This window comes from Rousettus aegyptiacus, unplaced genomic scaffold (assembly GCF_014176215.1).
Source record: "Rousettus aegyptiacus isolate mRouAeg1 unplaced genomic scaffold, mRouAeg1.p scaffold_m13_p_12, whole genome shotgun sequence".
Lineage (NCBI taxonomy): Eukaryota > Metazoa > Chordata > Mammalia > Chiroptera > Pteropodidae > Rousettus > Rousettus aegyptiacus.
Window position 1 is genome coordinate 1,247,415 of NW_023416287.1, and position 21,088 is coordinate 1,268,502.

At 64.1% G+C, this 21,088-nt stretch overlaps 1 protein-coding gene across 1 annotated transcript in view; it reads left to right on the plus strand.

Annotated features, from left to right (window-relative positions):
- The window catches only part of TAF4 (TATA-box binding protein associated factor 4), a 47,832-nt gene extending 31,252 nt beyond the window's left edge, over window positions 1–16,580 (plus strand). Inside the window, exons 8-15 of the mRNA XM_016132281.2 lie at window positions 399–546; window positions 797–911; window positions 2,672–2,841; window positions 3,058–3,188; window positions 3,782–3,907; window positions 4,349–4,405; window positions 4,851–4,970; window positions 15,093–16,580. Coding sequence (XP_015987767.2) covers window positions 399–546; window positions 797–911; window positions 2,672–2,841; window positions 3,058–3,188; window positions 3,782–3,907; window positions 4,349–4,405; window positions 4,851–4,970; window positions 15,093–15,260 — 1,035 coding nt within the window. The 3' untranslated portion in view covers window positions 15,261–16,580. The remainder of the gene's footprint in view (window positions 1–398; window positions 547–796; window positions 912–2,671; window positions 2,842–3,057; window positions 3,189–3,781; window positions 3,908–4,348; window positions 4,406–4,850; window positions 4,971–15,092) is intronic.
- Window positions 16,581–21,088: the final 4,508 nt, after the last annotated feature.

Consider the following 21,088-nt stretch of genomic DNA (forward strand, 5'->3'; position numbering starts at 1 on the left):
TTTGAGGCCAAGTTCAGGGCCGGGCGTAGGAAACCTAATCCCCCCCACCTGCTGCGAAAGCCGTCTTGCCTCGTAGAGAAAACGTGGGGAGGGAGAGAGCCTGACCCGCAGCTCCAGGTCGCCACGGCACCTGCCGCCTTCACTGATGGGCGGAGAGAGACAGCCCCACACGGGGGCCCTGAGCGCGGCGCCCTCCGGACACTGCGCTCAGCGGGCTGGCCACGCGGTGCGCCCGCCATGAGGAGCTGGCGCTGGCCGTGGCGCCGGACGTGGGTGCCCGCCGTCTGGCCCTGCGGTCCTGTTGGGGCCGCCCCATTCCGGGCACGGCCACGGCTGGGGACAGAGTGCTGGCAGCTCTCGGCTGCGAGTGCTCATGAGGGCTGTGGGCTCTGCCTCAGGTGATCCAACCGCCACCCAAGCCTGGAGCGCTGATCCGCCCCCCGCAGGTGACGTTGACGCAGACGCCCATGGTGGCCCTCCGGCAGCCGCACAACCGCATCGTGCTCACCACGCCCCAGCAGATCCAGCTGAACCAGCTGCAGCCAGGTAAGGGCCTCGCGGGCGTCCCCGGCCTCCTGCCAGAAGCCGTGCGGGCGGCGTCCTGAGTGGCGCCGGAGCCCGCGCCCCGGTGTGCGCTGCCCGCATCAGGCAGTCGTCACCCCTGCACGCGAGTTAGAAACCCCAGCGTCTCCGGGCGCCCGCCGGGCCCGTCCGGCGCTCAGGGCGTGCCTCGGCCGGCACGGGCACACGCCACACGGGCATGTGCGTCAGCGGCGCCGCGTCTCCTGTCTTGCAGTCCCCGTGGTGAAGCCTGCCGTGCTGCCCGGAGCCAAAGCGCTGTCTGCCGTCTCGGCCCAAGCAGCTGCCGCACAGAAAAACAAACTCAAGGAGCCCGGGGGAGGTTCGTTTCGGTAAGGAGCGAGCCGCACGGCTGGTTTCTGCGCGAAGGCGAGAGCGCTGGTCTTCAGACGCGGCACCCTGAGGGCGCTGCGGGAGTGCGTGGGGTGCACCCCACCCCTTCTAGCCCCGGAGTCCTGGGGAGCACTGTCCGGCGGTGGCTTGCTGAGCAGCCGGTCTGAGTGTCGTCGTAGTGGAGTCGTGTGTCGGGGACTTGGCCGTGGGCGGGCTGTGGTGACAGCTTCTGTTACGATGAATCAGGAGTGGAGTGCGTGGTTCGGGAGACCTCTGTGGGGACCCCCTTTCCTGGACTCTCCTTCCCCAGCGCCGTCAGGGGCTGCGGCAGGGCTGGGCGTGTGCTGGTGGGGTGGGCCGGTGCAGGAGGTGGGGGGGCGGCTCCCCTGCAGGTCCGAGAAGCAGGCGAGTGGTCAGCAGCTGCCTCCGCTTCCCCCAGCAAGGGGCGGGAGGGCAGGGGCGGCAGGTGCAGAACGGGGTGGGCGGTGCTGGAAGCGCGTGGTTCAGTGGAGACAGGCCGACCTGCTGCAGGTGGGACGTGCTCGCCCCCCCCCCCCCGCTGAGGGAGCAGGAGCAGCGACACCCGCGGGCGGCGAGCACACCGGCGCTCCGGTCTCGTTTTCCTGCAGCGACCAGGCGCCTGGCAAAGGCTCGTTCCTGGGCCGGGGTCAGAAAACACAAGGCGCTTAGCACACGTCGCGAGGTGGGAGGCGGCGCTTGGGGTGGACAGGTGGCCTCCCTGCTGCAGGCCACGTCTGCGGCCGCAGACTGCACCCACGGCTGAGGCGGAGACCACGAGCCCCTGGAAACATACACAGACACAGTGCACGAGGAACGGGACCCCGCCCACGTGCCCATGTGCTCCCTGACCGCGGGAGGGGCGCCCGACGGCGGCGAAGCCAGGCAGCTGACTCGGAGCACAGGCGACGAGGGACCAGCCCAGCCCCTGCGGGGGGCGGCCGGCGAGGCCACGTGACTGTGAAGTTCCTGCCGAAGACACGTCCCGTACCGCGGCAGGAGGGGCAGTGGCCAGAGGCAGAACCAGGACGTGCGGCAAGACAGCCGGCCCGTGACCTCCCCGTGTCCAGGGCACGAGAGTCAAGGGAAGGCCGCGGAGCGTCCCGGGCCGAAGGCGGCCGAAGAACGCGACACGAGGTGCAGCGCGCGATTCCGAGCCGGACCCTCTGCGTGGAAGGCAGCGGGGGCCGCCGGGGCGGCCGGCCGCGCCGGGGGCACGGAGCGCGGTGGGGGCCGGCTTCCGAGGCTGCGGGGCGCTCGCCGAGCGGTCGGGTGTGGGCGCCGGCCGGCAGCGCCCCGGAGCGCGTCGGGAAGCGCGCCTCGGGCGCCCCCCGGGGCTGGCGGTGGTTCTGGGCCGGGAGCGCGCTGGCCCGCGAGGGTGCTGCGTGGAGGCTCCGCGGAGCAGCCAGGCGGCGAGGGCTGCCCTCAGTGCGGCGGTGCCCGCGGGGTCCTCGCCCCCGTCCGTCCGTCCGTCTGTGCAGAGGCTCACGTTCGGCCTCCGCCCGAGCGTGACCTCCCGTGAAAGGCCAGACTCGGGTTCGGAGAAGGCGCCGGGCTTCTCACGCAGGGGACAGTACCGTGTGGAAGGTGGCCGGCAGGACGCAGGCCCGGGGCACCCGAGCTGTGCTTCCCGCGACGCGCCCCCTGTCCCTCCGTTCACTGCCCTGCTCCGGGACCACCTGGGCGTGCGCGGCGCTGCAGCCGTTGCTCAGGGGGGGTCGTCTTGTCTTCTGTTCTGAAGGGACGACGATGACATTAACGATGTTGCGTCGATGGCCGGAGTGAACCTGTCGGAAGAAAGCGCGAGAATACTGGCCACGAACTCGGAGCTGGTGGGCACCCTCACGCGGTCCTGTAAGGACGAGACCTTCCTGCTCCCGGCGCCCCTGCAGAGACGGATTCTGGAAATCGGTACGTGCCGGCAGGGAGGGCTCTGCGTCCCTGTGCGGGCTTGCTGGCACCGTGACCGACGCTCGGCCAGGCCGCCTGCCGCGTGTCCTCCCCCTGGCGCCTTGCACCAGCCTGGTGGTGCTGACGCTGGCCTGGGGGCCTGCCTGGCCGCCCTGCGGCTGCAAGGGGCGGTCCCCGGGGGCACGGGACAGACGCTTCGCTCTGCCCGACCCGCAGGTAAGAAGCACGGCATCACGGAGTTACACCCGGACGTGGTGAGTTACGTGTCACACGCCACACAGCAGAGGCTGCAGAACCTCGTGGAGAAAATATCAGAAACGGCTCAGCAGAAAAACTTCTCCTACAAGGTACGGTGCTGCCTCCTGAGTGCGTGGGCCTCCTGGGCAGGGGCGGGGCTGGCCTCTTGCGCCTCACAGGGGACGGGGCCCTGCACCCCCGTCCTGCCTGGGGTTCTCAGCTAAGCACGCAGACCGGGCCCCGGCCGCCCCTGTGACTCGGATCGTCGCCCGTTCGGTTTTGTGGACGGTTAGCGGCACCGTAGGCCCGGCCTCCCGCGGCGGCCTTCCGGACGGTGCCGTCCCTGCTCGGCCACGTGTGCTGTCCAGCAGGGCAGGGCACCGGGCGGGCCCCACTCCCCGGTCCAGGCGACAGTGCCATCCGCGCCGCAGTCAAGAGCACGGGGCCACTTTGCTTTAAAAGTGATCGTTACTAAGAAAAATTCAAAGTGTTGCTTAAAATATTCAAACACTGAAGTGTATGAAGTAGAAAATTCCCCGTGAGCCACGGGCCAGCTCCCCGAGCCTCTTCCCGTCTGAGAACATGCAGAGCACCCCAGATGCGGGCCTGGGCTGGACGGGGAGGGGTCGGGGTCCGCGCGGCACACAGACTGTCCGCGGGGTCCCCAGGTTCATGACGAGCAGCATTTTCACCATCTCTGTAGGATGACGACAGGTACGAGCAGGCAAGCGACGTCCGGGCTCAGCTCAAGTTTTTTGAGCAGCTCGATCAGATCGAAAAACAGAGGAAAGATGAGCAGGAGCGAGAGATCTTGATGCGGGCAGCGAAGGCAAGTGCTTGCGGTGCCCTCGGCCGCGGGGCCCTCCCTTCGCCCGTCCTGGCTGCCCGTGGTGACCTTGGGGCTTCTGGGAGGCCAGACCGGTACCCACGGGCGGGGTCGGGGCGCGAGGCCTCGGCACGTGGGGGCGGACCTGGGCCCTCGGCACACTGTCAGGTCCCCCGGTCAGGCAGCCAGATCCCTGCGACCGGCAGGTGCGTCACGGACCACATCTTAGTTTCACGTCCGAAGGGTTCGGATTTGCTGAGGAAGGAGGTGGTTTTCCCTCCATGACGTGCAACCTCGATTTTCATCTTTTGGCCTTAAGTGTTTACAGATGTATCATGCTTTCTGTCATGACTAGGCTGTTTAGTGTCACGATCAAGATACCCTTTTGAGTGGTTAACGTTTCAGTCATGACTTATTTTTCTTTTTTACTTTTTTGAAAAATAGTCTCGGTCCAGACAAGAAGATCCAGAACAATTAAGGTTGAAACAGAAGGCAAAGGAGGTAAGGGAGCGTTTTAGGCAGAGGGTCTTTCTTCAGTGCGCACGTGAAAAGGTGCCGATTCGTCCAGAACCTCCGAGGGCGAGGGGTGCGGGGCGGCGGCGCCTCTGTCCGCGGCGCCTCCGCAGCTGTCCCAGATGCGTGCAGAGGCGTTTCCTGGCGCCAGCAGTTTGCTCTGCTTTAAATTCAGTGGTAGTTTCTCTTCGGGTGCATTTAGTTTCTATACTTTTACAACTTTTTCATTTTTTTGAGCTTTCTAAGACGAGCACCTCACTTTATTATTTTTCTGATTGTAGAATATGCTTACTGTTAAAAAGAAATCAGAATATTAAAGGAATTTTAATTTAGACAGCTTCAGAAAACCCCCGTGGCGGCTGTATTTTTATGGCTTTCGTAGTGAGCAGGACGTGCGTGAAATGACACTCCTTGTTTCCTTTGCAAAACAAAGATGCAGCAGCAGGAGCTGGCCCAGATGAGGCAGCGCGACGCCAACCTCACAGCCCTGGCCGCCATCGGGCCCAGGAAAAAGAGGAAAGTGGACTCTCCAGGACCGGGATCGGGGACAGAGGTACAGGGCGCACGGGCACCGAGGGCTGCAAGGGACCTGGGGCATCTCGCAGCTGACCTCCTCAGGGGGCCCGGTCAGCACTGGCTTCCCGCATTTGCACATGACTCTCTAAATCAGGTATACTTGTTTGTGAGTGTCACATGAGCCAGAAGTTTTTTGCGTAAGGCGTTCAATCGCCACGGCGTCACGTGGTGAGATTTAGACTGACCGAGAAGAACACGGGAGGCTGTCAGCACGGTGCCCCTCACAGGCGACCAGTTCTTCTGAGCCGTGGGCGGGAGGGCGGCACAGGGGTCCCCGGCGTGCAGGGGGCATCGCTCCCGGCTTCTTCACTTTCCCGCCTTGTTTGTTGTCATGTCTTTGCATTTCCTTAAGAAGCCAATCTCAAAGTTTGCCGTTTTTGCTTTAGGCTGTCAGTTGTTTCAACTGGGTCACAGGAGGAGCAAAGGTGGCGTTTTCTGCGTGGTCGTCCCTCTCTCCTCGGGGCCCCGTCCCCTCGGCAGCAGCGCCTGCCACCTCGGAAGAGCACGAGCCCGTGTCTCAGGGGCAGTCTGCTGGCGATGGGTTCTGTCCCCTCTGTTTACTGGGGATGGTGGTGTCGCACCCTCAGTTTTGAATATTAACCTCTGTGTGTGGCTCAGAGGCGAGGCCAGGCCCTTATTCTTGAATAAGCCAGGCAAGTCCAGATGTGGGACAGGGCTGAGTGATCCAAGAATCAGCGTCCTTCACACCCCCTTCCTTTCCGTGAGCTGGGCTCCTCCACGCTGCTGAGGAGACTCCCTTCTAATCGTGTCACCTTGTTCCAGATCACAGAAAAGGCAGGCGGGCTTCCCATTGTGTTTTATCGGTTCTAAAAACCGATAAACCATATTTTTGCTTCTTGGAGCTGTGGTTCCACTGTCTTCCGGGCCCCAGTGGAAGAGGTCGAAGATTGAATTTGTACCTCTGGTGCCGTGTGGAGTAGGTCTCACGTCTCTGTCTGTTTTGAGGTTATTGTCGAGTTTCAGAGGTTTGTCTGTGTTGTATTTAGACCTGGGTCTCCTGACATTTAGCTGCTTGGGGTTCTTCCGTCTGTTGGGCCATGTTTTTCCTCAATTTGGACTATTCTGGCCTTGATTTCCTCAAATTCTTTTCTGTCCAGCCCTACCTTTTTCTACTAGACCTCCTGGTAACACGTCTCGGACTGTTCTTCAGACTGGGTAATTTCTTTTGTTTCATCCTCAGGCTCCCTGACCACGTGGGGTTCTGTCATCTCGTCAGCTGCTAAGCCCCTCCAGCGAGCTTGTCATTTGTTAGTGTATTTTTTTCTGTCTAGGGTTTCTGTTTAGGGCTTTTTTATGGTTTCTCATTCTTTGATAAGATTCTTGTCTGTTCAGTTATTGAGACCATATTTTCCCATTATTCTTCGAAGCTGTTTACAGAAGCTGCTTACTGTGTTTGTCAAGCCCAGCAAGGGGGCTGTCTCAGGTTCAGCCTCTGCCGGCTCCCTTTCCTTTGTCGTCTGGGCACACTTCCTGTTTCTCTGCACGTCTAGTGGCAGTGGTTTGCATGACATGTGGAGACCGTGGACTTTTCCTTTCATGCAGAGTGTGACTCGTGTCTCAGCAGGCAGTCCTGCCGCTCGGCTTCGTTTCTCGCTTTGGTGTTCGTGAGGGTGTGGAGCAAGCCCATGGCGTATCCGAAGCCCTCCCACTTAGCGGGACTCAGGGACTAGACGTGCACCCTGCCTCCCCTGGCCAGGCTTTAGGCTTCGTTGGGGGGTCCTGCGAGACCTGTCCTCGGGCTGTCGCCGCACCCCTGTGCCAACGCTGCAGACGCGTGCGTCACTGCTGCGCAGCCCCACCCCCCCTCCCCGGGACATCAGCACTGGCACCTGGCGGCAGCCAGTCCTCACACTGGTCCTGTTTCCCGAATTGTCCCGGCTACCTCTCTTTTCCTCTTTGGTTCAGAAAGGTGTGACATTGTTAGCACGCCCCTTAGTCTCTTCTGAACCTACCTGGCCACGGTTAGGGGACAGGCCTCGTGCGCTGTGGGTGACTTAGCCTGGGACTGTCCGCTGGGGCCGCCCCGCGGCGGCGCCATGCTCCGTTCACCGCAGAGGTGGCGGTGGTGTTGGCTGACCTTCCCAGCACTGGCGCTCTCAGTTCGGGTCGCCTGCTACGTGGGCATCTGCCAGTGAGCGCCCTGTGAAGGCGCTGTTCTCGCTAGTACTTACTGGCGTTTAGTCAGGAGGTGCTCCGGGTTGTGAGGTTCCCTCCCTCATCGGACCCGCACCCAGCCCAGCTGCACGCTGACTGCTGCGCTGGGCGCCAAGCTGACCGCCTGTCGCCACACCCGGACACTTAATGCCGCTCCTGAACAGCGTTCCCTTCTCCCGCGTGCATCAGCGCATGGGCGGGGGAGCCCCGTCGTGTTCCGTGGGTCGTAGTCAACACTCGTCCTTTCTAGACTTGATCAGTGGGAGCTTCTTCGGGCCACTTTCTCTTTTGAGTGTCGCCCATTCTTTGAGTGTTACGTTTTCGCCGGTTGAGTTTTCGCTGGCCGGGGTGTCGGGTTGCCCCCCGCGCCGGCCTCCGTCGGCACGCTCGCTGCTTTCGGGGCGGCCTGGTGTCTAGAGGGTGCGGCTGGGCGTGCGTGGGTTGACGGCTGCAGGAGCGCCCGGCTTCCAGGCCCCTGGGCGCTTGGCGCGGAGGCCCGTGTGCGTGGGCGTGCGCGCCTGCGTGTGCGCCAGCGTGCGCACCTGGCGACGTGCGTGCCGACGTGCCCGAGCATGCGCGCTGGCGTGCGTACCTGGCAACGTGCGTGACTGCGTGCCTGAACGTGCGTGCTGGCGTGCCTGAGCGTGCGTGCTGGCGTGCGTACCTGGCAACGTGCGTGCTGGCGTGCCTGAGCGTGCGTGCTGGCGTGCGTACCGGGCAACGTGCGTGACTGCGTGCCGGCGTGCGTACCTGGCAACGTGCGTGCCGACGTGCCTGAGCGTGCGTGCTGGCGTGCGTACCGGGCAACGTGCGTGACTGCGTGCCGGCGTGCGTGCTGGCGCTGCGCCTGCAGCAGCCTTCCGCGTGCGGCTCAGAGGCGAGGCCGGCCCCTCGGCTGCCCTCGGGCCTCTCGCCCCCTTTGACTCCCTTCTCGTGGGAACTCATTTCCGTTCTTCTCGGTGTGTTTGGTGCTTTGCTGGACGGAACCAGGTTCCCCAGCGCTCTGGCCTCTGCAGCCCCTCCCTGTGCCCGGCCGGTGGGCAGACGGGAAGGGCAGGCGGCTTAACTTCCACTTCCCTGTTACAGCACCCGAGTCAGCCGCGAAGAGCAGGAAAGGGCGCGTGCAAAGGGCGCGTGCGCCCCAAGTGCGGGGTGGGCGGGGCGACGGGCGGGCGGGCCCTGCGAGGCACTGGGAGGGGCGTGTCACCGAGCGGACGGGAGCTCGCGCTTGCGCTGCCAGTTTTTGACTTGTGTGTTACTTCTGTAGCGATTAACACAAAATCCAGAATTTTAAAGTCTGTATGATTTTCTTCATCAGATAATGCTCCATTGTTTTATGTTTTTGCCCTTTGGGTTATTTTCTTAGGATTAGAAAAAACAGCTTTTAATTTTGAACTAATTTTAGTCACAAGAACGTTAGGATTTGGAGTTTCTATACCTTTCTCACCCAGCTTTCCCCAGTGTGTGTCACTGGTACGATACTGTTGACTAAAAACTTTGATTTTGTTTTTCAGGATTTAATTTCTTTAATCGACGCAATTTATTTTTTAGAGCTGTTTTAGGTTTACAGCAAAATTAAGAGGAAAGTGCAGGGATTCCCCTGTGCTCCCCGCTCCACACGCTCAGGCTCCTCCCTGCCACCCTCCCCGCGGGACGGTGCGTTTGTTACAACCCACGAAACTGCACTGCTGTGTTGTAGTCACTCAGAGCCCTCAGTGTCATCACAGTCCCTCTCGGTGTCTCGCGCAGCCCACAGATCTGCACAAACGCGTGACGACACGTCCCCGCCGTCACGGTGTCGCACCGGGTGTGCGCACTGCCCCCACCGTCCATCCGGCTGCCCCCGCCAGCCCCGGGGCCAGCGACCCTCCCACTGTCCCCACGTCTTGCCTTTCCCAGCGTCACGTAGCTGGGACCACACCGCGTGTGGCCTTTTCAGATCTGCTTCTCTCCCCCAGTGACACGCGCTTACGGTCCCTCCATGTCTCTGGGTGACGCGACGGCTCCTTTCTTCTTAGCGCTGGGCAACATCCCGCCGTCTGGACGAGCACAGAGCATTTATCCACGGGCCGAAGGCATCTCGGGGCTTCCAGGTGTTGGTGCCCCTGAGCGAGCTGCTGCAGACGGCGCGGGCAGGGCTGCGTGTGGACGAGGGTGGCCGCCGCCTCAGGCCGACGCCGAGGGGCGCGGCCGTCAGCTCCCACGGCAGGGCCGCGGCCGGTTCTGTAGGCTCCGCCCGGCCGCCCCCCACGCGGCCGCCCCGTGCGCGTCCCCCGGCAGTGGCGCGAGCGCCTGTGGCCCCGCGTCCTCCCGCGGGTGCTGGCGTCCGTGCCCCGGGTCTGGCCGTTCCGACGGGAGGGCGCCGGCCTCTCCCGCTGTAAGCCGCCTTCCCCTGGGGACGCCGGATGCGCGTCTGCCCTCGCGTCTGCGCGTCCGCGTGACCGTCTTTGGTGCGCTGTGCTCGGGTCTTTGCCCGTTTTTAAGTAAGTCATTGGTTTCCTTGCTGACAGTGCAGCTGGCTCCTTCGGGGTGGTGTGCCCTCCGTGTGCACCCCAGTCATGGCTGAGTCCATTGTTTATTTTGGGGGACACGCCCCGGTTCTCAGGGCCAGGGCTGCACCCGCGAGGGCTGGGCCCCGCCGCCGCCTCGACTCCGTCCGCACGGTTTTCTCGAGTCCCCGTCCTTCCTCTCTGGAGGGAGCGCCACGCGGGCGCCGTCGGCAGCCTGCCGTTTCCGCGTGCTGCGTCCGGGAGCGTGCCGCCGTTCTCCGCGCGGCCCGGGTGGCCTCTCCTTGTGCCCGAGCTGCACCGAGAGGCCTCACGCACGAGCATGTGTGCTGTTGGGGGCCGGGGCAGTCCCCCTGCCGGAGCTCGTGCCTGTGGCGTGGCCCCAGGGGTGGTGGAGAGGGCCTGCCGCCTCAGAGCCTCACCAGCCGAACGCGTGGCCGGGGTCCTTAGCTTTGCCGGTCTGGTGGCCGCCGTGGGTGTCAGTTTCGGTGGCCGCCGTGGGCGCCTGGGAGAAGGGCGTGTCCCAGGGTCGGTGCCCGGGCCTGCGCCCGCGCGTCTCCTTGCTTGCGTTGGCGCAGCGCCCCGTTTCGTGCCAGGGGCGCCTCCCCGAAGTCCGTCCGCGCCCGCGCGTCTCCGTCTCCGCGTGCCTCTCCCGCGGCGTCGCTTTGTGGCGGCGGGTGCCATGTGGTTTGGTGCGCACAGCCCTGAGGATCACGTCCTCCCTGTGGATCGTGCCGTTCGGCGTTGAGAAGCGTCTTTGTCCAGTGGGTCCGGGGTCTGCTGTCCCAGACCAGGACCCCGGGCCCTGCTGTTCCCATCAGCCCGGAGCCCCTCTGTCCCCGCGCCGCTCTAGCCCTGCCGGTTCACCGTGGTAGGCGCGTCTCACGCATGGCCCGTGGCTGGGGCCTGTTTTATGGAGTGAACTGAAAAGCTTTTTCTTAATAGGTGAGACCAACCCACGTCCCTTCATCGATAGGAGTGACGTGCTCGGTCTTGACTGTGTCCTGACGCTTTATAACTGTGTTTCGTATTTGCTGTGTCTCTGTGAGAGGAGGATTCTTTACTCTCCAGTTAAAATTCGTGTGTGTTTAGGAAGGTTCGTGATTGTATTCTAATGGTTAGTTTAGCACGTAAACCTTTTCCCCCCAGGTTTCACTTAGCCGTTAACCGTTCAGCAGTTCGTTTTCCTTGGTCTTCAGCCCCACCTGCTGGCCGTCCAGCCCGATTCCTTTCCACGGGTCCTCGCACGTCCCCGTAGCCCCACGCCGTCACAGCAGGACGCGCGTCTGGTCCTCCAGCCTCTTCCTCACGTTTGCTGTCGCGGGGGGGGGGGGAGGGGGCCTGCACACACTGCAGACGCGGTTCCCCCCGGGCGTTCCGCTGCAGGCTCCCCGTCCCTCCCAGAGGCGGAGCCCCGCGGCGGCCTCGGGTGCACGGTCCCCACGCTCTGTGTGCTGCGGACGGGTCTCCTTTGGCCCCGATGCGGAGGACAGTGTGGTTGGGCGTTAAGTCTTTGGTTTGTGCTTCCGGCCAGTGATTTGCTTTTGACGCCGTCTGTGGTCACCCCGCTTGGCCTGTGCTTTCGAGAAGCCTGATGCAGGGTGAGTTCTCTCGTCTTCACAATCATTGATTTTTAAGGTCAGTTTTTTCTGGTACTCGCCGGGTGTTTTCAGGGTGTGGGTTTTGTTTTTCTTGCCAGTGTTGTTGGGTTATGGCTCCGGCCTGTCGTCCTCCGTCCGGGGACCCCGCCAGCGCGAGGTCGTCCCCGCGCACCTCCGTCCCCGCCGGCTCTTCCTGACCTCCTCGCCTCCCCGCGCCTCGTCCGCCCCCCTGGTCTCTCCCGCGCCTCTTACCACGGGCTCCTTCTAGTCTGTTCTTCCCTGGGCCCCTTGCAGGGAATCCGTTTATTTCTTATTTCATGTCTTCGACCAGTTCTCATTTCTTTGATTTTTAATCTATTTCTTGCTTGAATTTTGAGGTTTTGGTTCCAGGTGATTTTCGTGTTCTCAAATGCTTAAGTGTGTTTTTTGTCACGGAAAATGTTATCTTACAGCGTTGTCGTTTTTCCAGCCCGAGTTCGTCTGATACGTGTGGAGTTGCACTTTCTGGCTTGATGCAGCGGCTGCTCACGGATCCGCGTCGTCGGCCACGCACGGCCTGCCGGCGGCCCCTGCTGGCGGCCTCGGAGGGCGTGTGGCCCGGCTGCATGCTCGTAGGGAGGGTCCTGTCTTGTGCGTCAGCTTGTCAGCTTCTTTCGTCTTACAGGGCCTCACACGGTCTCCCTCTTCCTTCCCCCTCACCCCCAGTTTTCAAAGGGCGCGTCTCAGAAGCTGTGGCTCCGGGGCCTCCCCTTCCGCCTGCTCCTCCGCGGGTGTGTTTCGGGGTACGTGGGGTGGCTTCGAGACTGAGGCCCTCCCCCGTGTTTGCTGCAGCCTGGGCTCGGTGGCATCCGCTGGGCGCGCGGCTCCTGCCCCTCGCGCGGTCCTGTGGAGGCGAGGACAGCCGTGTTCGCGTGACGCGTCTCCCCCTCCCCTGGGGTTCCGGGGAGACAGTGGGAGATCTTGGGGCGACACAGCAGTCAACGTCTGCGTCTCCAGTAAGCGACAATCTCAAGCCGCGTGCGGGGTTTTGTCGCCGCCGGCGCTGGCTGCTGACCAGGGCGGGGCCGCAGCTCCGGGAGCCCTGATGACGTGCAGCGCCAGGCCCGCCGGTCGGAGCCGGGGCCGTGACGCTGGCGGGCCGCTGGCTCCCAGCCACCTGCTGGCGTCCGTCCAGCTGGCCCCGAGGGCTGGAGGGCTGGAGGGGCCCTCGCCGTGGGCCCCTTCGCAGTGTCCTGGGCCGCTGGCAGGTGTGGCTCTCAGCGTCGCGGGATGGGCACCGGGGGAGCGGAGCGAGGCCATGGGCCCAAGCCCCGCGGTGGCCCAGGGGGATGGGCTGGCCGGTTGGGCGAGCATGTGGGAAGCGGGGCGCACGCAGGGGCTTCCCCCGCGGACGTGGCGGCGCCTTGCTCTGCACCCCCGTGGGCCCCCCGAGGGCAGGCGGGTTTGGACGCAGGGCGGTTTCTCTTGCTCAGTTCTCGCGTTGCGTGTGGGTTGCTTGTCGTGCTCACTGGCGCTGTGCCGCCAGCCCTGCGAGGGCTCGCGAGTGCTCGCCACGGCCGCGCGGCGAGGAGCCTGGGTCAATGCGGGGGACGTGCTCGGGGTCACTGCGCGTCCGCCCCAGCCCCTGCAGGAGCCGAGCCGAGGGTGGTGCTGTGGTTGGCCTTGGTCCGGTCACTCCCCAGGGCTGACGCTGGCACGTGCCCGCGGAGCGTCCTGGTAGCCTGGCTGTGGCAGGCAGAGCCGTGCCGCCTGGCCTGGGGCCTCGTCCTCAGGCCCCCCGTGCTGCTCTGAAGCCAGCCCAGGCCTCCCCTAGGCCGAGAGCTTGGCTCTGGGGACCCTTCTCAGGCCAGAACCACAGAGCAGTGTCACCAAAGACCTGGAAGGAGGACAGTGATGTGCCGTTCGTTTGGGGGGGAAATGGGGAAACCAGCACTCATCCCACGTAATTAGAATTGGGGCGTCAGCGAGGATGTCTTTGGGGGTAGCTCCCCCGCAAGCCCAGGGAGCCGCGGGCAAGGCTGGCCTGGGGGCCGTGCGGCCGGCAGAGCCCGGGGCCCCGGCCGCGGTGCCGTCGGCTGTGTGGGCCTCGCGGGTGTTTGCTTGCGTGTTGGGAGTGTTTGGCGCCTGTTCCGATTGTTGAGAATGCCGCACTGAAAAGCCGTTTACCTTCTAGTCTAAGCACGTAACCGACGACGTCGTGTTGGCTGAGGCCATGCGTGTCAGGAAGGGGTCGGCACGGGGAGTCCGGCTGCCCCGCCACCCGTGACGTCCGTGACCGTCCTCTCTGCCGCTTGGTGCGCGTAGCTGGACGTGCGCACCCCTGGGTCGCCGCAGCCGCTCTGTGCACCCCCCACCCTGGCCCTCGGGGAACCGCCCAGTTGTCCTCCGTCTCAGTTTCATTCCGTTGCGTCCGTTTGTTTTAGAGACTGTTGTTTACCTTGATTTCTGTCGTCGACGCCCTTTAACCTGTGGCCCTGCAGTGGGCGCCCGGCGCTCGTCGCAGCCGGTATCGGCCACAGTCTAGGTCGAGCCTCTGTTCTCGCCGGGTGCCCGCGGCCTGCAGAGGTGGGGGCTCAGGCCCCCCTCCCTGGGCCTCCCAGCTTTCCTTCCAGAAACCGGCCTCTGCTCCTGTCTAGACCTGTGACCCCTGGGCAGCCACTGCTCCCTGCGCCGGGCCGCGGGGCCGGGCCCGGTCCCTCTGCCCTGCTCATCCCATTGCACTCGGCCTCCCACAGGAGACGCCCTCGCGGGCTGTGGCGGAGACTCTGGGAAGGCCCCGAGAGCCTGCGCCGTTCTTTCCCTCGGGGAAGCAGTCACGGCGGGGCGGGGCTCGGCTCGGGGGTCGAAGGGTGTCCGAGGGTGTAGTTGGTGGACGACAGCCAACCCCAGGCGGCGAGGGGCAGTGGCCTCACCTGCCACTTGCTGGCCACGCCTGGCGCATGCTGCCTGCCCGCAGTCCGCCTTCCTGGACCTGAGAGGTGCCATGAGAACTCGCCACGCTTTCCGCACGTTAGACGCCGCGAGCACCTTTACCCGTCGCACACAGACACCTGGTTTTGCTACGAACGGAGACACGAGAGCCGTCCGGTGGGCGTCGTGTGCCCTGTCCCCAGAGCGTCCGTCCAGTGGAGACAGGGACGCATGGAGACCACAGGGCGCTGCTGCACGGGACACGCCAAGACGCCGCCAGGAAGACCCCCGAGGCCCTGTCTCTGCAGGCAGACAGGCCTGGAGACTCCGGCTCAACGGCCGGTCCCCGGCGGCCCGCCGAGCCATGCAGTCAGCCTGAGCCCGCAGCGTCTTGCTCATACCGGCAGGGAGTCCCCCTCCTGGTCACGAGCGCCGTGTCCCAACCCGCTGACCACCAGCCTCCCAGTCCAGGAGTGTAGACCTTGCGCATTAGGAGTGTGCCCTTGTCAGCGGAGTAGGGGGGACATGCCTGGCCTCAGGCGCGGTGCTGGCCCCGCCAGAGTCCCCGGACGCATGGATGTGGGGACAGGCTGCCAGCGTCTGAGCCGCTCTGCTGCGGCCACTCCTCTCCTCATGCGGGCCGTTGTCTGAGCTCCGGGGGGGCCGCAGTCGTGGCGCAGCGTGTTTCTGGAGGCGCCAGCCCTGGGTGCACGTGGGCCCTGCTCCCACCCCTCCGGGCAAGGCTCCTAAAGTGCTTTGGCTCAAGGAGTAGGCCTGCGGGCAGGCGCCCGTCTCAAGCCAGGCTTTCTCCGGAATCGGGGCTCCTCGGGACACCCCAAGGCCGCCAGCGGGCCCTGCCCGCCTCCGCGCTCCACTAACTCCCATCTTCTCCTTTCTCGTCACCAGGGGTCGGGCCCAGGCTCGGCGGGCCCAGGCGGCTCCGGCGTCGGAACCCCCAGACAGTTCACGCGACAAAGGATCACGCGGGTCAACCTCAGGGACCTCATATTTTGTTTAGAAAACGAACGCGAGACAAGCCATTCACTGTTGCTCTACAAAGCGCTCCTCAAGTAGCACAGGACGGGCGGCATCTCGCACGGAGACGCCTGGGCACGTTTTTATATATTTGCAGATTACGCCTTTTTGTAACAAGCAAATGGGATATTGTTTAACAAACAGCCACCTCTTTGCAACGGAACAGTTTTGTATTCCTGTTTCTAAGTCAACTCTTCAGCGGAAGAAGAAAAACCACGTTTCTGTAACAGGGAATTCCGAAGCCCGTGGGCACTCCTAAAGGACAATTAAATCTTAACTCATCTTTGATTGAGTGGCCTTCTTGCCAAACAAGCCATATATAAAACTGATGGAATCGTTTAGCAAATAATAGCTGCCCTCTGTCACCTCGTAGCAGTTTTTACATTATTTGTGCATTTGGTTTAGTCCAACCCCACTTACGACGTAGGTGTGTGTCTGCAGCCAATGACCTCATTTCATTTATTTTATTTTTGTATTAGTCAGTTGGCAAAGCAAACTGACTTTTTAGACTATTTATCTGTCCCCCCTGCCCCCGCGCCCCGGAGGAAGACACGCTTCACCTCCGCGCCCTCCGGAGCCAGTCGCTTTCTGCTTGGCGGGGCCCCGCGCTGGCAGCTCCTCTGAATGTGTGGTCAGCATCTGTACAAACGCATTTTATTTGCTATAGTTTGTAAAGCTGTAAAGTTAAAAGAAATGGAAACCTTTTCAGCATAAATATATTTTACTTGCACTGTGTTTTTTAGCTAAAAGTGAAAGCCTAGATGAAATAAAATCAGAGTTGAGAAGAATCATCAAAAGACTGTTTCTCAGTGTGAATCAAGTGTTGAAAAATGGTTGGTGTATTTTGTCAGTAATTGTACATAATTTTTGGCACATAACATAAAAATGGCTATGTAAACTATAATTATTTTGCTAAGAGGCTGCGCGCGAGCTGTGGGCCCGCTTTCCCGACGTCCGGAGCGAAGCCCCTTCTTTGTACCTATTTTTTTATGACAAATATACTAATTGGTTCTTTATATTTTCAGAGGTTATTGTATTAAATTGTCTATCGACAGTACTTTTATGACTGTAAATACCCTGGCTTCCCCCGTGTGAACCCGCGTGGCCCCCACATTTAGACTTTGCCGCGTGAGTGCAAAGCAGATGCTGATCAGTATTTTTTATCGACGCCCAAGAACTGTTACGCCTTTTACTTTGTCTTTTAGGAACTCCCGTCTTTCCATTTTTTCATGTAAATTTTGCACAGTTACTTGTTCATATGTAAATATTTTACTTTCAAAAATGAAGTTTTTAATTGCTATTGTTTTATATAGGGTTGAGAGAAAATTAACTCCTTTATTAAAAACAAATTTATCTGTATCTGTTTTGCCTGTTTTTCCCAGTTTTCCGTCAGAGGCTCGGCTCTGGCGCTGCTGGGGTTTTATCTGTGAGCTGCTTGATAGAATCTGTGTCCAGGCCCGGCGAATCTGGTCGCAGCGACCTCACCTCCAAGGACAGGACCCGCACGCCGCAGAGCAAGGCCGGGCACACGGCAGGCCCTGGGTCAGAGGCTGCGCTCACGCTGCGGTCTGGGCCACCCCGCCTTGGCCACAGATGGACCTGTGCTGTGTGGATGCCGGGCTGTGTGCAGGCAGGCGAGCCGGCGCACACCGGGGAGAGGCCAGGTAAGGCCCTGGGTGGGCCTGGGGGTCCACACGCATGCACCGGGCGTGGGGACTGGATGGCCCAGCCCCCTGTGGGGGACGCACGGTGACGGAGGCAGGCGGAGGGTGGGGCCCACACCCTATGTCTGGGTGTTCAGGCTGGCCTGGGTGGATCCCAGCTCCCAGGGGGCCTCGTAAGAGGCCCTGCCACCCACACTCACAGCAGCACCGTGTCCTGAGCGCCGTGGTGGCCGGCCGATGGTGTCTGGTTGCCACTTTAGCTAGCTGGACAGACCTCAGCAGTATGGGTCATGCACGAGTCGCACCGCAGGACAGTCTCCCAGTACGGTACCTGCTGGGCCGGTGTCCCTGGGTGCCGTGGCCACGTGCTGCAGACGGGGCTCACGCGGCAGACAGCCAGCACCTCAGTGTGCAGGCTGGAAGGCCGGACGGCGTGGCGGGGTGACGGCCCAGCCCACGTCCCAGCTGGACCGTCGTGGAGGCCGACGGTCTGAATCCCAGACGTGTGTGAACTGCAGAGAGCTGGGCACAACCGAGGCACGGGCACGGTCGGTTGGCGCACCCCGGGGACGTGGCTGCAGCCCTGACGCCCCGGTTCCCGGCCGTGCCGCAGGGACGGTGCGGGGCTGGCGCGGGTGGACGCGGTCCGCGGGCGGAGGGCGGCAGCGTCCAGAGCCGGGTCCGTTGGTGGGGCCGCCGGGTGTTGGACAAAGACGCCACCACAGTGCCGGACGGAGCGTTGCTGGCAGGCGGGGCGGCAGGCGGGGCGGCAGGCGGGGTGTCTGTCCGGCGGGGTGTCCTGCGGGGTGGCAGGCGGGGTGGCAGGCAGGGCGGCAGGCGGGGTGTCCTGCGGGGTGGCAGGCAGGGTGTCCAGTGGGGTGTCCTGCGGGGTGGCAGGCGGGGTGGCAGGCAGGGTGTCCGCGGGGTGGCAGGCGGGGTGGCAGGCGGGGCGTCCGCGGGGTGTCTGGTGGGGTGGCAGGCGGGGTGGCAGGCAGGGCGTCCGCGGGGTGTCCTGTGGGGTGGCAGGCGGGGTGGCAGGCAGGGCGTCCGCGGGGTGTCTGGTGGGGTGGCAGGCGGGCGCAGGAGGGCCCCCTGGGCACCGGTGGCCAGGGAGCCCGGCACCTCGGGAGGGACGCGGGAGCGACCCCCCAGTGCTCGTGTGGAGTCAGAAGCGCGGTGAGGTGTGACCATGTGCCTTCGGGTCGGCTCAGACCACGACTGGCCGTGCCAGGCACCCAGAGGGTGGGCACACGGGGGCCAAGCCGCGGGCGGTCGGACGTGCAGCCCTCGGCAGTTTCCTCGAAAGTGAAGCTGCGTCGTGACGTCCGCGCCACCAGCCTGCGCTGGGCCCTGGCCCGGAGAGGCGGCAGAGGCGGCGTGCGCCTGGGGCCGCTCACACTGCGCTGGGTGCGCGGAGCCTCCGCGGCCTCCGGAGAAGCCCGGCACGCGGGCGCCACCGTGTGGTCCCTGCGTGTCAGCGTCGGGCCGAGCGTGGTCTGTGACAGCGCCGGCCCCGGCTGTCCCGGGCCAGGGGAGGGAGGGAGGGAGGCCTTCGGCGCGGGCATCTGTGTCACCTTGACTGCGACGATGGCTTCACCGGTGTGTGCAAGGGTCAGGACTTCTCAAGGGGGGCACTGTGAACGTCTGCAATTTATTTGATCTCAATAAAGGTGCACGAATAAGTGGATAAGAACAAAAATCGGAGCTGCGTTCCCGAGCGCAGACCGGCCAGCAGGGAGGCGCAGGCGGGGGGGCCGTGGGCAGCGCCAGGTGGGCCGCGGGGCAGGGCCCCCGGTTTCGGAGTCGAGAGCACTGGGTGCAGGAAGGGACATGCGTGGGCCGAGGCGGGAGCCACAGCGAGGAGGACGCGGAGTCCCGCAGGGCGAGGACATGTTCATCAGGCCGGGGACCAGGGGTGCCGGCGTGGAGGGTCCCCGGGGAGCACCGCACAGGGAAGCCCAGGGCACAGGCGGGCGGGGGCGGCCGGCAGGTGAGCGGCCTGTGGGAGGCGGGGAGGGGGTGCAGGCAGCGGGGAGGGTGCCGGGGCACGTGCCCGCAGGAGGAAAGGGGCGCTCCCCTCGGGGACCCCAGGGCCAGGTGCCCGACGGGAGGGGAAGCGGCACCTTCCAGAAGCCGGGCGCCCCGCGCTCCTGTTCCTCAGCTGGGCTCAGAGGGGGGGTCGTTTCTCTCAAGTGAAAACTGCTCCAAAGTGAACATGCCAGGGCTGGGGTGACAAGTGTCCGTCCCTCAGCAGAAGCCGCCAGCATTGTCGTCGGAAGGGGGGCAGTGGCCGTGACACCGTGACCTGAACCTCGCTCCTCGCTCGGTCCTGAGTGCCCCCCGCCTCGCGCCCCCCCCCCCCCCCCATCACACACCCTCCTGGGCCGCCGTCTGCCCCGTCCTCAGTGTCCACTCCCGGGTGCTCCGGTCACGCCCGAATCCGTCCCCCTGTGCCCTGGCCCTGAGCTCCCTCCGGTGCTGCTGCCGAGCCTGCCACCTGGGTGTGCTCAGCTGGCAGCCTGCCCTCTGCTGGGCCCGCCCTCCCCTCTGCTCCGCCCTCCCCTCTGCCCCACCCCCTGGCCTGGCCCCCTCATCCAACCGCATGTCCCCTGCTCCCCCATCCAGCCTCGCGTCTTGGCTGATGCAGCCGGCCGGTTCCGGCTGCTGTTCCCCGGGTCCCAGGCAAGGCTGGCCTTGGCCTCCCTCCTGGAGAGGAGCCCTGGACTCGTGGCGGGCGGCAGCCCTGCGGCTGCGGCGGCTGCGGGATGGAGTTGTGCCCGTGTCTTGGGCCTTTCGTGTGCAGCTGCCCAATGGCCGGCACGGCAGCCCCAGAGCCCCGCCGGCCAGCTGGGCGCGGCCTCCCTGGCCCAGGGTGTGGTCACACGTGGCCGAGTGGCCTGGGCCCGGGGCTCTGCCAGTGCATACCTGTGAGCTGACCGCTCCAAAGGCCCCTGCCGCCCCAAGTGCAGGGGAGGGACAGTGGCCTCCGTCCGGTGCAGTGCTCCAGGAGCGGGCCCTGCGTCAGAGAAGGGCCTTCCCCGCTGGGCTCGGGGGTTCTTCGGGCCAGGCGCCCGCCCCTGGGGCAGCTGGCCTGCCGTGGAGCTGGGGTGTCTTTCAGCAGACCCTCCCCCGCCTCGAGACCTGGTCCCCTGGTTACGAGGAGCGTTTGTCCTGCCCATGGGGCTGCCGAGTTGTGACTCTGATTAGCTGCTCGGCATCCTCAGAACAGCAAGCGGCCAGTCGTGCGGAAATCGCCAGCTGCACCGTAATTAGCCCTGCGAGGGGCTCCGTTCGCAGGTCATTGCGGATGCAGGTTTGGGTGCGGCGTTGAGAGGGGCCTGGATTGTGTCGCTTATTAATGGGGTGACTGGGAGGCAGTTGGCCTTCCTGAGCTTGGTGTCCCTGAGGAGGGCAGAGCCCGTGCGGGTCCGGCGGTTGGGCTCGGGTGTGTGGCCTCTGCTGGCCAGCACAGCACACGGGGCTTCTGGGGTGTGGCCTTATGACCAGGAAGGTGACAGCCACTGCTAGAGCTTCTCAGCTTGGACTCAGGCCAGAGGTCAAGGACAAGCTGGGCCATGTGACAGGCGAGGCTTCTGAGGACAGCCCTGTCTGGCGCGGGGGATCTGCTGGTCTCCGGGCTCACAGCCTGGGGGCTGTGACGTAGCGGGTGCTGGCCTCCCACCAGAAGGAAGAAGCCACCATGGGGGCGCGGAGGCCAGGGCACGGGGGGCACGGGGGGCCCGGAGGCCAGGGCACGGCGGCAGGGCCAGGGCGTCGCGAGACCCCGGGGAGCGGAAGCAGGCAGCTGTGGCCGTCTGTGGGTCTGTCTGTCGGGCAGGAGGGCGCCAAGTCCTGTGAGCAGCTTCAGCGGGAGCGTCTGAGGGCTGTGGCCCGCTGAGGCTGGGGGCGTGCGGGCCCCGCAGGGGCGAGGGGCGGACCTGGCTGTGCTCGCATCTGCGCCCCCAGAGCCTAGAGCACAGCAGGTGCTCAAGAAGTGTCCCCCTCGAGCCCCGACACCGAACCCCACCCCGCCCGACCCCGCCCCGTCCCAGCGTCCTGGGCAGGGGGGGTGGGTAAGCAGCCAGGCGGAGGCCGACTTGTTAAAGGGGACTTTATTTACTCGTCTGAGGCAGAGCGCCCGCGCCGGCGGGCCCGGGGCCCGGGGCCCCCCGCCGGCTCCCGCCCGGCACAGAAACACTGGCC